This window comes from Thunnus maccoyii, chromosome 2 (assembly GCF_910596095.1).
Source record: "Thunnus maccoyii chromosome 2, fThuMac1.1, whole genome shotgun sequence".
Taxonomy (NCBI): domain Eukaryota; kingdom Metazoa; phylum Chordata; class Actinopteri; order Scombriformes; family Scombridae; genus Thunnus; species Thunnus maccoyii.
Genome location: NC_056534.1, coordinates 9,952,890 through 9,973,753, shown reverse-complemented (window position 1 = coordinate 9,973,753; position 20,864 = coordinate 9,952,890). Strand labels below are relative to the sequence as shown.

Genomic DNA, 20,864 nt, shown 5'->3' with positions numbered 1-20,864 from the left:
ATACCAATTTGCAGTAATTTGCAGGTATTTAACAGTTGATATTTAGGACATCTGACAGAGAGGGCGCTGCAAATTATAAGAAAATTAATTTAATTCTTGGTTTTCAATGTCTTACTGTTAATTCTTAGGACGTTGCTTTGAAAAGGTTATGTAATTTGGTAGTCAACAGGAAATGTGCTCATTATAGAGTTTTTAAGAAACAACCTAATATGCTACTATGTAATTTGACACACAAAACTACACTCTGAAAAAGACGTATTTTCTGTCAGTTAAAGATTTAAGAGTCTAGCTTATTAAGATTTTTTGCAAATTAACAATTAGGTACAAATTGAGATATAATGAATTAGCACTTATCAACTAAACCGACTTAACTCAGCTTCTATTTTTTTATTTTGTGTATTTATTTATTGGGAGCATGTACAGTGTTAAACATAAATGTTAACATTTGATGTACTGTACCAGAGTTAACTCATAGCTAATTTTCATCTGCACACAACAGCTCAATAATAAACAGTACAAAGCAAAAAATATACAGGACACATAATACAAAATACAGAGCTACACACAATAACACATCACATACACCAACAATGTCAACTAGAAATTTTCTTATAGTTTGTACCAAATCTCTGTAAAATGTCCTAAAAATAACCATTAAATACCTGCAAATTAATCAGAAAACAAAGCCTTACTGTTATCTGCTCCAATAGACTAATACCAGAGGACTGGTACTGACGCAGTTATAACTACCTCACTGTAGCGTCCTGTAATGTCCCTCCTGCACACAGACACGTTACCTGATTGTAGTTCTCAGTCTCTGTGGAGCACCTTGGTCTACAGAGATTACATTCAGGTGGTAAGATGGGTAGTTGCAGCAAGTTCATTTACATATGTTTGCATGTACATGTTTGTGTTGTCTTCTAATAATAAAGCTATGAGTGGGTGCCTGCATGTCTGCTAATGTATGTTTATGGATTGTCTTAAAACACAAGATACATTTCATTCAGGAGTTGCCTAGAATATTAAAATATAGGTTTTGCTTTCAAATCACTGTAAAATCAATACCTTTAGCTTTTACATTTTACAGATAACGTTTTTAGCAATTGATAAAAAAAACAAAACAGATGATCAGCTATTAGAATAATTTCCAGATGCAGGCCTGGCATGTTGTCATCTTGATAGCCTGAAGAAGAAAGAGGGGCAGCAACAGAAAGCAGCATGTCCCTAATTTAGATTTGTCCTATTTGCCCAATGAAATCAAGACACTGACACTGAACAGAAGCAGCAAATGAAGAGCTGTGTGTCCACAGGACTTTTGTTTTGGCTCTCTTCTCTCTCTCTTGTTCACATCTCTCTTGCTAAAGTCTAAAGTTTCTCAAAACTTGAGTGTATTGTGTTTATTTGACTGATATTAAATGACAAAATTCCTGGTCCTATTTAAATTTTGGGAGCTTCTTGCTGCCATTGTACTGCTGTAAATGGTAGCAGCATCTTATAAAATGGTAATTCATTGGCGAGTTGAGTTTAAAGCCTGAATACAAGAGATAGTTGAAGCTGAAATGTGAAAACGAACATTTGGTAGCCTTCGTGCTGCTAGTGAAGTGGAGACACTTGTGATGGGGGGGTCAAGAGGGCATGAAAAGTATACAACTGTAAAACAGTACTCCATTTGAAAGAGAAAAACTGTGAGTGTGGGACTGGCAAATAATGCAAACAGACTACAAGTGGGACTAGGGGCTGAGGGCAGGAAGTGGTGATAGTGGACAGGACATGCAGACTGGCTGGAACTGGGTCTGTTGAGGGAATCTGGAGGTGGAGCTTTTAGAAAAAGCCTGGGCTATTTGATGCTGGATAACACTCAGCTCAGAACACATCGCCCCCATCTGGGCATTTAAAGAATAACAGCAAGGACGTGGTTCTGTGTGACTTATGACAAAAACATAAACAAATCTTTCTTTTAAATATGATCAAACCTGCCAGGAGCAACTACAGGGGCGAGACCACCAGACAACCATCAGGACTGAAGCTGGTCACTGGGATCTGCCGACTCTGAAGGATGACTCAGTGTTTTGTAATGGAATATTTTTACATTGTGGTATTGTTTACTTATGCAAAGTACTTTGACTTTACTTTCTTAGTACTTCTACCACCACTGTTCAACACAACAGTCTTATTCACAGCAGACATTTTGTCTCAGGTGTTACTAATAACATTAACGATGACTCTGTTCCATTCAAGTGTCCCAGTAAACTATGACAGTGAGCCAACATGCATAATAACAGCAGGACCCTGAAACTGAAACAGCTAATTCATTTTATTATGTGCACCTGTGCTTTTCCTATTATTATTTTTAGTGTAGCAATTTTAATTTACTTATTCATGGTGTGTTTTATTCATTTATTTCAGGAATTGTTTTACATTCTCATATAATTCTCTAATATTATAATTAAGGTATAGTTAAATTAGTGAATAACTGAGACACAGGTTTAATAGTGATAATGTTTATTTGTATTGCACACCAACGTGATTTACTCACAACAAACAATAGAAACAAAGATAAAGGGATAAATTCAAAAGGCTGAAACCAGTAAAACCAATGTTACAAAGTGCTTTACATAAAGGAAACACAGAAACAGAAACCAATGAACAAGACATCCAATAAAAAATATTTTACAAGTGCAATGTATAAAAGGAGATGATTTCAAGCATAAAAGACATTTTATATTGTATTATATTGAATAAATATTTGTTTTAAGAAGTGATTCAGGAGAAGATATTTTAAAACTGTCAGAGAAACTGGGAATTTAGACGATGACAGTAAAAACTTGATGTTTACTGTGTTGTTTTTGCCAAATAGTCATTGATACAGTAAAATAATTGTGCACATAATTTGTACTAAATGGGCCAAAACAGCAAAATTCTGTAATTGTCTTTCTAAACATTTACCATTTTTGTAGTATTTTATTCTAACTCAGCACTCTTCTAAAAGTCAAAGAAAGTGTTTAAATGACCATAATCCTGGTTTGGCTACAGTTCATATTTGCAGATCCATGCTATTCTAACTCTGTTAACATGCAGTACAGTTTGATGCTCACTAGATGGCAGACATGCCACCTCTGTCATGCAACATTTCACACAATTCACATACACAGAAAAGTTCTCTTTCATATTGCCAGCAACAATAATTTTATCCAATTATTAGGATAAAATGTTAAATTTAATATTGGGCAGAGGATCACCTGCAGGAAGGACTTCTTCCTGATTTGCACATTTATGAACCCATCACATCCAACATGGTGCATTAATTCTTTGTATTATACATTTGCAAATATATGTACTTTTATACTGTGAACATTCACACATTCCCAGTCAATATCTTGTACAATATTTTTTAAACTCTTTCTCTTTTCAATCACTTAGTATTTTCTCTTATCTACTATTTTTTTTTATTGTAATGCACCGCAACACCAAGGCAAATCTCTTGTTTTTGCAAACCTACTGGGCAATAAACATCTTTGTGATTCTGATCTGTTAGTTCAATCTTTCAATATAAGGTTAGTCACAGAGAAACACAGAAACCACATCCAAAATGCATTTGAAACTCACTGCACAGCAGGCTTCTCACAGTGTGCAGTGTAGATTTTGCAGTCAGATGGTTCGTTGACCTGCGTAAACACTGGCATCATGTTCATTTTCACACTGTCACACTTAAATTTACAATTACAGCTGTATGGTGTCATTTGCTCCTTTGTTTTAAACTTTTACTGTTGTTCTGTGTCATATCTTTTTGACCCTATCTACAGATATGATGGGATATTCTAGTTTTATGGTAGAGTCGAGTGCAGAGAGCCTTGCTAACATCTATCAGCTCACAAAGACCATTTTGTTGAACAAACAATTAAACTCCTTTGTCAGAAAAGTGACAACTGCACGTCTGTGATGAGATCTGCAGTGAGTTTGTTTGCCCTGAACCAAAATATGCTGATCTGCCCGGCTGTGTGGCTCCGGGGGTCCAGCACCTGTATAAACAGTGTGTATGAGAATATGATACAGTAACAACAGGCCACAGTGTTCTCTGCAGAGTTTGCAAGCAAGAGAAAAGTGTGAAGAACGATAAAAAAAGAGACGCAAGGGACAAGGACATTTAAACTACTCTGACTTTGGAACATGTCAGTTTCACCTTCACCAACCTATTTTTGCTGTGTGTCTCTGATAACTCCATGACATCAACACTGTCTACAGAAATCTCAGACAAAACCTATCAATGTATAAGACACGGCACAGATAGCACTAAGTTTTCTATTAAATGTTAGAGTGACTTGCAACATGTATGCCCACAATTTACACAGCAATGCAGACCATATATATGCAGATTATGTTGCTATTTCTTACACCTTCCAGGAAACCAAGAGGAAGAGGGAGAGCTGGGAAAAGAAGTAAAATGCAGCATGGTAATAGCAGGTTACAAAGAATCAAGGGAAAGGTTGTAGAAATGAATGAGAACAAAAGATTCAAAGAAAGTAGAGGGTAATCAGAAACAAGACAGGAAGTGAATGGGAACATTCAGAAAGCAGATGGAAAGAGAGATGGATAGAGGGAGAAGTGAGAGCCTGTTTGTTCAGCTAATAAGTGGTTTGCTGAGTTTGTAGGTGTCCTGCTCAGTACTGATGACTTTGGGAAACTTTGAGGACTTTGACATTTACTGCAGACTCATACCGGCTGGGATCACATAGATTTTTCTGGCCACCTGGTGGTAAAGGAACTCCACAACAAACTGAAAAACACTGACAGTAATAGGTTATCACATTATAAAGTTGTAACAGCCAACATGTTTGCAACTAGAGCTGCAACAATCAATTAATCGAGTATCAGAAAATTATTTGCCAACTATTTTGATAATTGATTCATCATTTTTAGTCATTTTTTTTAACAAAAAATGTCCAAAGCCAGCCAAAAAATATGAATATTTTCAGTTTTCTCTAGTCTGCTATAATAGTAAACAAAGTGTGTGTTGTGTTATGTATTGTTGGCCGTGACAACAGTTCATCTAACAGATATAGAGCAACATTAGCATTCATTTGGAGTCATATTTTTCATATTCTGACTGATCTATGTCCAAATTTCTTTCTCCTTTTAGCTGTTTTGTTTGCTAGCCTGGACATTTTGAGAACTTAAGATTCTGAGAAAGTAGAGGATAACTGGGAACAAGACAGGAAGCGAAAGGGAACATTCAGAAAGCAAGACATTAACTCGGAAGCAAATATGTTGATTGACATGATGATGCTGGAAATTTGGTTGCCTATCTACCTTTTGTAATGTTGTCTTACTTACTCCTTGAAAGAGAGAAAAAAAAAACTCCAGCTATTATAACTCATACAATATATGAAATGATGCATTTCATGTATGTTTCATCATATATTTAGATGTATGATATTTTGATTGTTTGTTTCAAGGCTGCTGTGAGGATGCTGTATTTTGGTGTAGAAGTTGTCATGTATAAAAACTGCCTTATATTATGTAAAGTATTTGTGTATAGATATGTTTTTTCATATGCAATCATGCTCTTTACATGTAAAATGTTATGTTACATACAGATTTGCTGTGGTCACTGAAAAGGGAACACTGGATCGGTTTCAAAAGTATCCTCTCCCTTCCTTTTTCCTCATCTTTTTATAGGAAGAACACACTCCAGGACCCGCCCTTTGAACCTCTCCACCAATGGGAAATGAGAAGAAAAGAGTCAGAAGCAAGGAGAGAGAAAAAAAACTATTGACATTCACCCCTAGGTAGGGCTGGACAATATATCGATATTATATCAATATCATGATATGAGACTAGATATCGCCTTAGATTTTGGATATCATAATATTGTGAAATGGCCTAAGTGTTGTCTTTTCCTGGTTTTAAAGGCTGCATTACAGAAAAGTAATTTTCTTACCAGACTGTTCTAGCTGTTCTATTATTTGCCTTTACCCATTTAGTTATTATATCCACATTATTGATGATTATTTATCAAAAATCTCATTGTTTAAATATTTTGTGAAAGCACCAATAGTCATCCCTACAATATTGTCACAATATCGATATTGAGATATTAGGTCAAAAATATCGTGATATTTGATTTTGTCCATATCACAAAGCCCTATTCACCTCTGAGCTGTGGTTTAAATATTAGCATTATCAAGCTCGACAAAACTAACAATGTGCAACCGATTTGAATTTTCAATATAAGTCTCTAATTGAAAAACGCGTTCCAAAAATATTCAAATGTCACAGTTATTCACCACAAATCAAAACATAATTGATCAAAAATGTGTAGTAAATTAAAACTCATTTTTCTAAACTCTGTTTTATTCGAGTTTTCTAAGGTTTTTCGTGTTCAAGCTTGTATTTTGAAGGCGGAATAGCACAGTTTCCGGTAGCGCTCAGACTTTTTCTAGCTAGTTGAACGCAGCTCATTAACAGCTGCCTGGTTGCTAGACGACTCAATCTGCAACACTGGTGTGAAAACAGTAACCTCCACACGGAAAGAAAACGACGTTTTAACGGATTTCAGGAAGCTATGGTTAACAGTCTCTGTCACCGCATCACCGGCTTGTTAGACGGAGATTTCGTCTTGTGGTGGACAAAAAACCGAGTTGTAGCATAACTGTTAGCTAACGTCTCTTTTGTTGCCCCATGTTTTTACCACTAGCAAGAGAGGCAACGTGAAGTGCGCTTTTCTTGACTGAGAGGAGGAAAAATGAGAAGATTACACACGGAGAAAGTCAAGTTTTCCAACTTAACGTAACGCTTGTTTTCCAGATATGTTTAGTGCAACTGCTGCCAAGGTGTCTGTGGAGGCGAGTGATGTTCAAACAGACGAAGACTGTGAAGAGCTGGTGAGTCTGAAGCTGTGGGGTTTAGGTCAAGAAAACAACTGACTTTGTCCCTGAGTAAAGTCTGTAAATTTGTTGTTTTGGTCAGTGTTTTTGTACTTATTTGAAGCTTGTAGTTGTGGCATTTGTCAGACTTGTGTCCATATTGAGCCTGTAGCTCTAAACATCACACAATACAGTAGTTTATAGCAGTTGTAAGTTAATGCCTGTTACATGAGGATTCAACCAAAGCTGTAACTATTAGTCCATTAATCGAATAGTTGATCAACAGAAAATTAATCGTCAATTATTTTGATAATCGAGTCATTTTGTAAGAAAAAAAATACATCAATTCTCCCATTCCAGCTTCTGAAATGTGAATATTTTCTGGGTTCTTTAGTCCTCTATATAAAGTGAATATCTTTAGGTTATGGACTTGTGATCAAGACAAAACAAGACATTTGAAGCTGCACCTTGGGCTTTTTGAAACAGTGATATCCTGAAGTATGAAAAAGTAATCTATAAGTAAATGAAGTAAAATTCAAATTGAACATAAATAAATACATTCTGTCTAACATAAATCTCCTTTATCCATTTAATCATTTGGTGGCCGGTCAAATCTATAGACTCTTTAGGGGACTCTTTCTCCCAGTTCGGGAATGATTGATTCATGGGGTTAATTTGATTTACACAAATTAAACATAGTCTCAACATTTGAAAAAAAGCGTATTTATATAAAGTGTGTTAATTGAATAATGATTTCCTCTCTCTATCTCCCACTGTTTTTCAAAATTTCTTACTCATTGACACACACACACCTGCCTTGTTCCTCTGTTTAACATAGGTTGAGGATGGCTTCTCTTTCTCTGCAGATATTTTGGAAAAGGTAAACAAATCAGCTGTCAATGATGAATATTATTTGTGGCATGACATCTGGTTCACTCTTATATTTTTGCCTTCATGTTAAGGTTGATGTCATGCTTTAGATGTATGTTGTTCCTCAGATTGTTTTTGTTTCATACTTCTGCTTTAACAACTTGATTTTGTCCTCCAGCAGAGAACAAGGAGGAAGAGATCTTCTGTCAAGCCTCCTCCTTCTCCCAGTAAGACTTGCTCAGCTGCTCTGTGGGGAATGTTTTCAGACACTGTAACACAACCCACCTTCCAAATTGCTTGCTTGTTTATATATGTTTCTGTGTATATGTAGGGTCTCCATACCTCTCGAGTCTGAATGTGAACTCTAGGAGGGCAGCGGTGGCGGCCTGGAGGCTGCCGAGGGCCTCGCTGGGGGACACCAGAGGGGACACTCCTGGGGACATGGGCTCAGCTCGCCTCACATCCCTCAGCAACGGCCACGGTAGGCACCGTACAAACACAACCGTGTCTCCGCAGACAGAGTCTCTCCTCGGGAGGGATGGCTGGAGGAGTGGCTGTTGAGGCTTAGATGGAAGGAGAGATGGATAGAAGGAGAAGTGCGAGACTCAGACTGTTTGTTCAGCTGATAAGTGGTTTGCTGACTTTGTAGGTATCCTGCTCAGTACTGATGACTTTGGGAAACTTTTAGGACTTTGATATTTACTGCAGGCTCATACTGGCTGATTTTTCTGTCCACCTGCTGGTAGAAGAACTCCACAACAAACTGAAAAACACTGACACTAATGGATTAATCACATTATACAGTTACAGTAACAGCTAACATGTTTGCGACTAGAGCTGCATTGATTAGTTGATTAACCAATTAGTTGATCAACAGAAAATTAATTGCAAACTATTTTGATAATTGATTCATTTTGAGTCATTTTTTAAAGAAAAAAATGTCCAAAAAGCTTCACAAATGTGAATATTTTCTGGTTTCTTTGGTCTTCTATGATAGTAAACAATATGTGACTGGGTTATGTACTGTTGGTGATGAAGAAGAGGACATCACTTTGAGCTTTAGGAAACAGTGATCAACATTTTTGACCATTTTCTGACATTTTATAGACCAAATGACTAATCAAGAAAATAATCTACAGACATTTGTTGCAGCTCTGTTTGCAACCACTTGTATATTTATTCATCCAGCAGATACAGAGCAACATTAGCATTCATTTGGGTTCATGTTTTTATCCACCTGACTAATCTAAGTCCAGTTTATCCTTTTAGCTCTGTTTTGCTTGCTAGCTTGTTGCACTGCCCCCAGTGGCCAAGAACATCAATTAACCCAGGTTCAAAGAATGAACAAACTACAGGATGTTCTCCACATGTGCTCAATCTGAGTCACGGAGTATTGAATCTTGTTCTGTCGTCCTCTATCTCAGATCTGTCCCAGCTGCTGAGATCAGAGTGTGATGTCACACCGGAGCTTCTGAAACAGACCTTGACTGCGAGGAAACACAAACATCTCCACTCTGCATCCAACGGTGAGAGAACGTCAATGAAGGTGTAGAAGTGGAGAGCAGACCGGGGTAGTTGGGGAGGGTGACAGGATATGAATTCCATGTTGAGTGACATGCGTTGGGGTGATTGTGTACCATCTCCTAATTTGTCTGTATGTGTTTCAGGCTTCACCTTCGGCAGCGGTGACTACAGAGAGAAGGAGGACATGTATGATGAGATCATTCGCCTCAAGAAGGTAAAGTGTAATAAAATGATTGCGTAGTAGTTTGCTTGTCATTAAGAAACAAACACATTGTAGCAAAATGGGAGATTGCACTTCAGCTGGAGAGTTCAGGGTGAAGTGACTGTGCAAGCAAGCATCTGTGGCCTCCTGAAGTGGCCTTGATTTGTGAAAATTTGTGACAGTCTTAGTAGGAGTCAGATTTGGTGCCTCAGTTCCTTTTATGTCTTTCTGGATGTGTCATTAATCGCTGGTGCTGTTCTCTTCAGAGTCTTCAGGCGCAGAAGTCTGACAACCAGAAAATGAAAGCCAAACTTCGCCGCCTGGAGGGAGATAACGCCAAAAGAGAGAAACAGCTAGAAGAACTGTTGGATCCCACTAAAGTATGATCACTAAATTGCTTCTAATATTTGTCACGAAAACGTTGAACAACAGATACATTTCAAAATATTTGTATATTAAAAATGTCTTCTTTTTTTTATATAGGGATCTGAATATACTCGCAGTTTGGTGGATAAGAAAAAAGAAGGGAGTGTGGTGAGTATATCCAGTATATTGGTGAAAATACAAGAGATTATTTTGAAGGATGGATCATAAACAAGCTTATAAAACTGTTTTCTATCCATTAAGGTTCTCAACGGGCTGAAACAGAGAATCCTAAAGCTGGAGCAGCAGTGTAGAGAGAAAGAAAATGCTCTAAGGTGAAATGTCACCACACCTATACATCAGTCCATTTGGTTTAGGCGTGAAGCAGCATAATGTTCAGTTTATTTCCTTTTTTATTTTCCAGTAAACTGCAGAGTGAGCTGAGGACTACCAACCTGGAGGAGCTGAAGATAACAGTAGAAACCTACTTTGAAGAGGTCTGTATTTTGTTGCTTGCAGCATTTTAGCTCAGCTGTGAAAAAGGAAATGTCATCTAACTTGTAATGTGTTTATGCTTGTGTGCAGATCCAAAGACTGAGGATGCTTTTAGAAGCTGCAGAGAAAAGGTACACATCTCCTCATCAAGTTTTATGTTTATTTGTAACACAGAACAATTTGTGTCACGGGAAATAAAAAAATGTGTATAGTCTGAGCCTGATATACTGACCCTAAATAAACCTGTTTGTGTTGGTCTGAATGGGTTCTTTAATCTCACAAAAAAATGATGTTCCAGTAAAAGGACGGGCTTGTAGATCTTTGTGATGCATGTTAAGGAAATACTCTTTATCATCCCTGCCTTCAGCATCTCCATCTTCCTCATGTCCCTCTCTCTGTCTGCCTACAGTAGTCGAGCAGAGAGTAAATGCTCTCAGAGGCAGCAGAAAGCTCTGAGCTCCACCGTTCTGCGTCTGTCTGAGAACCTGAAGCAGCTTCAACAGGAAAACACAACGCTCAGAGAGGAGCTCAACACTGAGAGTCCTGCTGGAGGAATCAAAGGTCTTTACTCACACATGTAAACACACAGGAGTCCACGACAGACGCAATTAAAAGACATTTACTTCCGTTGTCTTTTTTTGGTTTATCCAGTGAATTAAGGTTCTTCATCAGACTAATGCAACAGTCCTAGAAGTCCAGTACTGCCATGAAGCAGTCCTGCTCTTTGATTTGTAAATAGCCCACAATGGCCTAATATAAATGTAGCAGCAATCCTCTCTCTATCATCCAAATTACCACTACTATTATAGTCTGTATATAGGCAATAAGCTCCAGGTGCAGCTTAGATTTCTTTTAACTTAATGGAGAAATCTTTGCATAATTACTGGCTTATTCGTATGCAGCATCCACAGTACCTTATGTCCTCCAATTACGAGGGCTTTCACTGCTTCCTCATCCGAGCAAAAGGGTTTTATCCTCATGTTAATCCTCTCTTCCTTTCATTGTGAGCGAAGTTTTTTTTGACTCACATCTAAGCGGCAATCTTCTCTCTGTCATCCAAAGTACCACCACTGTTACAGTCTGTGTATAGGCAATAAGATGATTAACTATGAGAGCTACTGGCTGTGACGTAATTAGTAGCCTATCTAAAGGAGCATTTCAACCTTTTTAGCTACTACAGTATTAACATTAGCACAGAATATACCTTGTTTTTTTTATGTGGCTTTTACATTGAACCAGAGATATTAAAAAATGGATAGCTATCTTGGTATAAATGTCTTCTTGGTTGTCTTATGTTTCCTTATGTTATATAACATCATATTGCCCAACCCTAACAATAAAGTATGAGCTACTGATCTTTTTTGTTCCAATTCTCATATCTTTTTTTTAAACAAAATATTTTTGAAAATTTTCAGGTTTTGCTTGGAATAGCTTAGTTGTGTCTAGACCAGTGCAGGTACAAGTACATACTAAAATAAAAAAAACAATAACAACTATTAAAAATGATATAAAACACATTAGAAAATAAATACATTTTTAAAAAAGTAGCAAAATAGGTTTTTCAGTGTTTTTGAAGTCCTATAAAAATCTATGTTATTAATCCAGGTCTATACAGTGAACTGGGTTGTTTAGACATAATTAGTTGAGGATAATATCTGATTAGAAGCGTATCAATCCTCAACCATGCAACAGAGAATGTAACACATTGCTGTATTGTTTCCTGTGCTGTAATGCTGATGAAAGAAATGTGTCCTTGTGTGTCTCCTAGGTTACAGAGAGTGGAGTAAACAGAGACTGCTGAGAAGGCTGTTTGAAGTGGAGAAGGTGAGAGGAAACTGTAACTTATTGTCCATGTAAACACACGCAATCGTCTTTGTCAGGCTGTCAGTTTTAGAGTTCACAGTTTCATCCTCTCTCCTCCTATCAGAGGCTGGAGGACAGCAGGAAAGACGCCCACAGAGCAAAGAGCAGCAGCCGATTGGACCAGGAGGTTCAGACCACGCCCACTGAGAGTCTGGATGTTAAGCAAGGGTTTGCCATGGCAACAGAGGCAGTGGTCTCCGTGGGAACGATCACTGAGGAAGGGGAGGAGGTTTCTGCTCTGAGAGGACGCCTCAGCCAATTGGAGATAGAGAGGGCGGAGCTCCAAGAGACGCTGTCAAGTAAAGAGTGAGTGAGGAAAAACTGTAAATGGACCTATATGCTGTATGTAGCAGAGGGCAAAAAGCTTTGAATTTTGTTTGTGAGACTGAATCTGTGTTTGTGTTTTCAGTGATGAAGTGAGACAGTTGAGGACAGAAAGAGAAGAACTGGAGAAAGAGGCTGAGCAATGGAAGGCTGAACAGACAAATGAACGGGACAAAGAGATTCAGCAGCATAAGTATGTGATTTGTGATCGATTTCATTAAATTCAACATGCCATGACATGTTACACACATTCAATTTGGTGGTCAAAGGTCACTGTGGCCTCAAAAAAACATGTTTTTGGCCCTAACTCAAGAATTCAGACACTAATTATGACAAAGTTTCACACAAATGTCTAATAGGATAAAATGATAAAATGAAGGTCAAAGATCAACTTCACTGTGACATCATAATGTTCTGCAAAAACACTCTTCTGGCCATTATTCAACGCCGTAACAGAAGGGGAGATTGTGACCATATTTCACATTTGGTCGGACACTGAATTGGTGACACTAATCTTGGGTTCCCACCTTGAAACTGTGGTGATTTTATAGATCTTCTGTGCTGCTGGGTTGGGCTCTGCACCAACATCCATATCTGAAGCTTTGTCTACTGTCATGGCAACAACTTTGTGTTATATCAGAATCAGCTTTAGTGGCCAAGCATGTGGACACATACAAGGAAAATACACTTAAAACCTTTTTATTAAATTCCTTCAAAGTCTTCACTACAAATATTATGAGTCTGGACGGACATGGATATAAGCTGCAACTTGACTGGTTGGCGAAGGTGTACAACTGCAAGGCGCTTTTTCTAGTTTTTAAGATAAAAGTTAAATATATTCCTGATATTTTTTTCTAAACTCTCACAAGCTATTGATGGGTTTACATCTGAGACATCTACATATACCAGAGTCTTTGTGTGGCAGGCAGACACAGTTGGCATTAGAGCTGCAACGAGTAGTCGAAATAATCAATTAGTCAATTGACAGAAAATTAATCAGCAACTTTTTTGATAATCAAATAATTGTTTTAATTATTTTTTAAGCTGAAACACAAAATTTGCTGATTGCAGCTTCTTGAATGTGAAGATCTGAGACTTTTCTGTGTCATACATGATAGTAAACTGAATATTTGTAGACTGTGGATGGTTGATAAGACATTTGAAGACGTCACTTAGTTCTCTGAGGCATTAAAACTGTAATTTTATAAAGTAGTGTTATTTATACATAACTTCTACTTTAAAGCACTGCCATGTGTAAAGAGTCAGCAAGGTTTACCTAAACAAACTATGGGTTTGTTAGTTAACTAACTAGTCTAAATGCTGTTAGAGTAGCAAAGAAATTTATATTAATGCTGGTATGCAAAGGCTGGCAGATTCTAATGCTAGCTTATATGAGATTTGTGAGTTGTAGTGGAAGTCTCATTTTGTCACGTTAACCCATTTGTTATGCATGTGTATTTGTGTTTTCTCAGACAGGAACTGGAGCAGTTAAGGGCGAGGATTCAAACTCTGGAGGAGGACAGAAGCAAACTTGCACAAGCTGAACCGTCTCCTCTCTCTCCCACAACACAAGAGACCCACGAGGACACTCAAGACAGAGCAGGTCTGGAGGAAGGAGAAGAAAGGGACACTGGAGGGAGAGAGAAGGAGGGGGAAGGAGCAGAGAAGAAGAGGACTGAGAATGGGCGGCAGAAAGAGAGGGAGAAAGCGGCGAGCATCATCCAGACAAATTGGAGGGAGTATAGAAATAGGGTATGTAAAACACTGCAATTATGTAAAAAATTTATTGATGTGTGAGAGAAAGTTATTGGTGTGGGAGAAGTATTATGTAAAAAACGTCAAGACACTTTGTCCCAGATTTCTCTTTCCATTCATCTTCAGGACATTGTGATGTTGCAGTCAGCATTAAGAGGCCATTTCCTCAGAGAGTCGCAGCTCAAGGACCTGCAGAAAGATGCACAGAAAAAGGTTTCGCCCACACACATACACTTCCACACAGACCCAAAGTCAGAGTAGATCTGTAAACCAGCAAGCGTTGCACCATTATCACTAAGTATCACTATCACAGGTGTATTTTAAATTTATTGGCCACTGTAATCAAGAAAAATGATATTATTTTTGATGCAGTATGAAATTCTTGGTTCCTTTTCACAGTAAGACGCTGTGTGTGCATTTAAGTTAGCAATATTGTCAAGTGTGTTATCAAGAATAAAGAATTGCCCTGATAATAGAGTAAAATAATGTGAAAATGTAGATTAAACAAGACATTTCTAAGCCTGGAACAGCTCTACTTTATATCATTATGAAATAAACCACAGCTGCAGTTTTGTCAAACAACCACTAGATGTCTCTAAAAGGCATTTTCTGTCAGTTACCTGTAATCTCGCTTTTACTCATCACATGCATGTTTTTCTGTCTGCGTCTCACCCACTGAACCATTATTTCTTTCTCCTTTTTGCTCTGTCTCTACCTCATCTTCTCTTTTCAGGCTGTTGAGGCAACAAACCGCAGTGATGTGGCCTCTCCTGTAGAAGGAGAGCTGGATGCAGTTGCCTTGACGATGATACAGTCTGCATTCAGGGGACACCTTGCTCGCCGTAGTCTTGCAATAGAGAGGTGACTCATGTTTACACCGAAAACTATATAAAAAAAACAGCCACAGTTAAACAAGCAATACATAAATCCAGCATAACTTGTGTGTGTGTGTGTGTTTAGCTCAGGGTTCTCTGTGCCTTCTCCACTGTCTCTGCCAACGCTGGTACCAAGAAGAGCTCGGTCAACACACACATCCAGCAGAACAGGTGGGGTTCACACACACTTATTTCTGATTTATTTAATATTTCTTATTTAAATGTTTATTTTATTTATATATATATATATGAACAAACACACACAAAACACCTTATAAATAAAAAAATACATAGTCAGATTGACCATATGGTACATAGCATCATCCAAAAAGAAACTCAAAAAAAGGAAAAACAAAGTAGACAAAACACTTTCCCACTCCCCCATCTTGCTATACCCATGTAGCTACACATCCATCTTCACTGAATCTCTTAGCTTAAAGGGGACATATGCTTTTTGTGGTTTTCCTGTTATATTTTATTAGTTATAATATCAGATGTCGATGTTAAACATGGTCAAAGGTTCACAACTTGAGGTGAATGCATGTAAAAATAATCCTTCCAAGTCAAAAGCCCGGGCTTGCAATGCTACCTCTACTAGCCTTTGTTTCTAAGGTTGTTCCGTTGTCCACCAGCATATTTCAGATGGGACTTGGAGAAGTTTCAGCGCTTAAGTAAAGAATGTGAAAAGTTAAATGCGACTGCTACTGTTTGTTTACGTAGCCTCCACAACTGTCTGAAGTCTGAACGGCCTGTTTCAGACAGAGGCTGAACTGTAGAGCTTCATAAAGGGCCAGTATAAGATAAATAAGGAGTTTTTTTGAACTGTAAATCATGCAAAGATATTTCAGTAGAGCCCCAGAATGTACATATAAACCCGGAAATGTGCATATGTCCCTTTTAAGGTATTTCATGCTACTTGCCTCAACTCTTATTTCAAGGTTAAGGGGTTAATGTTTGAGGGAACATGTATGAACATACATGGATATATCACAGATATACAGTACGTATATGAGACACATAACTTGTCAAACATCCACACTCCTTTTAGACTGTAAATGTAGGAAAGTGTTTTTCCACAGGAAACAAACCATCAGCACAACTACTCTACAGATACCAGACAGGGTTTAGGCTTGTTGTTTGTTGGGTCTGCAGCACCACGGCCTCATTTCTACCCAGACACCTTTTATGAGTAGTGATGGATCTTGCTGGCACGTTGATCTAATTTCCACAGTGACTGCATCCTCTGCCTCAGCCTAAGCTTCAACAGCCTTCTATTAGATTCAGATAATGATACAGACAGAGAGCAGCAGTGTGGATCAGTAGTGTTACCTCGCATGACACCTAAAGATCTAGAGCTGCCACTGCTCAAGAGTCCTCATCCTGAGCTACTTCCTGACCTTAATGACTCTGTTAGACTCCACTGCTTTCCCTTCCATCTCACTGACTTTCTAATAGGGAAGCAGCATATGGGTGCATAGAGCAGAGCAGCGTTGTCAGCGGTTTTCCTCGCATGTTAACAAGACTGCCGCCGCATACCATGTGCAGAGGGCTTCACTGAGAGATTTTGGACAAAACCATCTGATCTTGTGTTCCTGATTTTATTTATTAAAGCTTTTTGCAAGGAGGCATGGTGTCATAACTGTAGTTTACATGTATGTGAAATGGAAACAAGGGAAGCTTTGGTTCGAGTGTGACGTGGCCAAACCCATGTACAGTGTGTGTATGTGTTTATATTCAGAGGATGTGTCTGAAATTTGCTTTAATGGCTGGTTATGTGTTGTTCTGTTGGCAAGGTGCCGCATCTCTCCATAACAATGATGAAAAGCAGGGTGAGGAAGAACACCTCTGGCCTGTCTCGAGCTCTCACACATCCAGCATGACACCCATAACAGGTTAGATATATCCATTTCTCTATTATGACTGTGTTAAGAGCACATAAGGTTCTTTTTTAGCAACCCCTGTTTTGTGTGTGTGGGTGTTTGTATGTGTGCTAAAACCTTATTTGACTCAGAAGATGGAATAAAATGTTTGGAAAATATGCTGAAATAAGAGCCAAAGAATCTGAAATATTCATGCATCAACATGTCCGGTACAAACTGCAGCATACATGAAATTCTATTGATTGCACCTTCTATTGTGTTAATTTTGAAGTTCTTCAGGGTTAAACAGGTATAAATTCAGATAACACAGTTCTATCTCTATGTCTCCTGCAGCCCAAACAGAGCTCCAGTGCCCAGCAGAGTCTGGTGGAGCCGCTGCAGTCGATTCTGACGATTCTGACGACATCATCGTGTCTCCCTCACGTCCTCTGAGAAGCAGAGAAGTCTTAATCTTATAGACCGTCTGGGTTGGGTGGTGCGTGTTTCTGTGTGCATGTGTTTGAGAGTGTCGGCAGGAGGAATTTCTGCTTCTGTTTCTACTCAGAGGTTTAAACCACCATGTCTTTGTCTTACTGAACCTGCAAATGACAGCTGGGATATCCTAATATACCGTATTTCCTCAAATAGTGGTGCCTTTGTTTACCTCTGCAGAGGGTACCAGGCCTTTATTGGAAGCATGCTCATATTAGCGAGAGGCCTTTATTTCTAATTCCCTCTGTTTGATAAGGATATTTGCTCATATTTTAGTGCAAAGCCTCCTTGTTTTCTGATCTGCTTCTGTTTGCCCTGTTAAGTTTTTGTTATTGCATTACCGGTTACCACTTACTCCAACGTGTGGAACAATAATTCTAGAGAGTGAGTTTCACCCGGAATGTTTTGGCAGTGGACCACTTAGCTGTAGCATGTGGGTAGCATCTTCATGGATCTTTTATATTGTATTTATTTATCGGGACAGTGTGCAGTTTTTAACGTAAATGATGCACTGTACCAGATTTAGCTTCCTAAGTTTCATCTGCAGTCCCTTACAATTAAAACATGTAACAGTGCAAAGCAAAAAACACACAGAGCACATTATACAAAATATAAAGCTACACACAATAGCACATCACATACACCCACAATGTCAGCTAGAAATTAATAATGTAAACTATGTATGCTTGCCAGCTTAGCCAAGTTATCCTGGTTACCCTGGTTACCCATGATCATGTAGTGTCGCTGCAGTCATTATTATTAAACTATGTGCCGTTATCCCCGTATTTAAACGATATTGCGTCTCCTCCGTCCCCCTCCCCTCTCTGTGACGGTCAGCTAGAGGGCTCCGCATGTACTCATAGAACTGGACTTACGTCCAGGTAACTTCTATTTATGCTTAACTGGCATACACCTCATATAACAGGCACCAGGAGAGGTGTCAATCACGCCCCCCGCCCGTTATCGGAGACCCGGCTTTTAATTGACCACCATCTTTTATTTGAGGAAATACGGTAAGTCAGGATAATATAGAACATATACAATATTTGCTGTCTGCTTATTTTGTCATCTGTGCAAGCACTTCTCCTACAGTAATAACCAGAACATTCTGGGAAGTCAGGTGCAGGATCTTTTATAACATGGAAATACGAGACACATAAACACCTCACTTTGATCACGGTCTTATGCAGGATACTGACAAAACATAAAGATGCATCCAGTGTCTTATTAGAATGATCGACCAGTTTAGTGTTTAAACGCTTGGCCTTGAGGCTAAAGGATTTCCTGTCAAAGTGGAGGAGAAAACACTCGCGTGAACATGAAATGAGCATCCTCTTTCATTTTGACCTGTTATTCTAGTAGTTTATCGTTTGAGCCAAATAGCCCTTTTCAATTTGTCTTATTTATTCTCAGCGGTTGTTTTGTTTTGCCAAAGTGCCTACTGCATGGAGATTCAAATTTAAATTATGGTAATAATAAATGTATTAATTTCTGTTAACCTGACTGGCCCAATCGAGCTACATAACTGAAAAATCCTCTGGATTTCACAGGCTAATATATGTAATGAATCATATTTTGACATGCCTGATTTGTAACACGTAAATGTCCTTACACTAATCTATCATGTATGCTTAATAAATGATGGCTGATACTGAGGTATGATTCGCAACTGATGCACTATTGAGCCAAACTGTGAATAAGTTATAGATCAGTCTGCTGCAATACTAAACACACAGTCAGTACAGTGGAGGATACACAGGGAGGAATGCCAGTGATGTGTAAATGATGACCTTTAGGGAGGTCAACAAAGGATGAGTGCTTTTCTCCCCACATGATGTGTGTAACTTAATTTCTGAGACATTCAATAAAAAGCTGTTTTTTTATAATGAAGTCTGCTGTATCTGATGTGATTCTTGCGGGATGGTGAGCAATTTAATTAAATGTACTCAAATACTGTACTTCAATGCAATTTTGAGGTACTTGTACTTTACTGGAGTATTTCAATGATTATTTTCTGATACTTCATACTTGTTTTCCACCACGTTTCTGAGGGAAATATTGTAGTTTTTATTTTTTTACTCCATTTAATTCATTTGACAACTTTCTTTTCAGATTGTGATTTTATACTAAACACTATAAAAAAACCCTATAAAATACAATACATTGTTTGAGATTAAATAAATGGTAAATGGACTGCACTTATATAGCGCCTTTCTAGTCCTCCGACCACTCAAAGCGCTTTTACACAACAAGCCACATTCATATGCTGATGGCAGGGGCTGCCATGTAAGGTGCCAACCTGCTCATCAGTACATTCACACACTGATGGCGCAGCCATTAGGAGCAATTTGGGGTTCAGTATCTTGCCCAAGGACACTTCAACATGTGAACCGGAGGAGCCGGGATTCAAACAGCTGACTGATAAGCAGCTTTCAACTTTTCTGGTTTGTAACCCCTTACAAAAAAGCAGTGTCTGGTTGGGGCTGCTTGTCAAGTTTCAGATGTCTTACATCAGTTGTTAGGAAATGTGATTTCCCCTTTAAACTTCTCAGATGGTTTCTTTCAAGTAACTGTTTGAGGTAAAAGTGTGCAATAATTCACATAAAAATCAAAGTTAGTCATTTTAGTACCAAATTTCCTTCTTTTTGTTACAATCCTTCCACTGCAGCTAGGACAGGAAAACACTGTCCGTTGAGACACAGAGAGGGAATTTTTTTTACTAAAAAGACTAATTGTGGAAGATATCCACTTTATTTGACCAACTCAGATGGCTGAAACCTCATACTATCTTTAGGGAAACTTACATTGAGAGTGTGTTTGGAGGGGATCTTCAAATGATCAATATGAACAGGAGGAATGATTGCAGCAAGAAACACCTGACTACTATTTTAATTGTGAAATTGTCCTTTAAGTACTGTACATTGGACTGTTAATACTTTTGTACGGTTGGATTTTGAATGCATGACTTCGGTATTTTTTATATTGTTGTCTTGATACTCTCACCTAAAATCAAAATATTCTTGCTGCTGCTGTAAAGTAAATCTCTACTTTAAAGGACGGGTTCACAATTTTTCAAGTCTATCAGTCAGCAGCCCAAATTAACACTGACAAAGGTTTTTCTTGCTGTAATCATTCATCCTGTTCACACTGACCATTAGAAGATCCCTTCATGATGCACTTACAATGTAAACAATGGAGGACAAAATCCACAGCCCATTTAAATCCATCAGATTTAAATAGGCTATTCTTCTGCAAAGTAAATCCCTCTAACATGTACTACCATCATTTCAACGTTAGGGGGTGGCCTCTTTGCGCAGCTGCTCTCTCTCTCTCTTTCTCTTTCTCTCTCTTTCATTCTCACACACATAAACACACACAC

The 20,864-nt window shown here is 38.3% G+C and overlaps 1 protein-coding gene across 3 annotated transcripts; it reads left to right on the top strand.

Annotated features, from left to right (window-relative positions):
- Positions 1 to 6,430: 6,430 nt before the first annotated feature.
- iqce (IQ motif containing E) lies at positions 6,431 to 18,017 on the top strand. Of its 3 annotated transcripts, none has more exons than XM_042400003.1 (21): positions 6,431 to 6,881; positions 7,702 to 7,743; positions 7,915 to 7,960; positions 8,065 to 8,214; positions 9,158 to 9,259; positions 9,401 to 9,471; positions 9,726 to 9,839; positions 9,943 to 9,993; positions 10,087 to 10,157; positions 10,247 to 10,319; positions 10,408 to 10,448; positions 10,727 to 10,878; positions 12,086 to 12,141; positions 12,245 to 12,486; positions 12,590 to 12,697; positions 13,977 to 14,256; positions 14,386 to 14,472; positions 14,993 to 15,120; positions 15,220 to 15,305; positions 16,928 to 17,026; positions 17,348 to 18,017. In XM_042400003.1, exons 1-21 carry the CDS (start codon positions 6,807 to 6,809, stop codon positions 17,470 to 17,472), a joined length of 2,199 nt encoding a protein of 732 aa, XP_042255937.1. In that variant the 5' UTR covers positions 6,431 to 6,806; the 3' UTR covers positions 17,473 to 18,017. The 3 variants fall into 3 exon arrangements, with proteins under 3 accessions (XP_042255937.1, XP_042255928.1, XP_042255946.1); XM_042399994.1 differs by having other exon boundaries at positions 7,912 to 7,960; XM_042400012.1 differs by lacking the exons at positions 16,928 to 17,026; positions 17,348 to 18,017 and adding an exon at positions 16,590 to 16,921 and having other exon boundaries at positions 7,912 to 7,960.
- Positions 18,018 to 20,864: the final 2,847 nt, after the last annotated feature.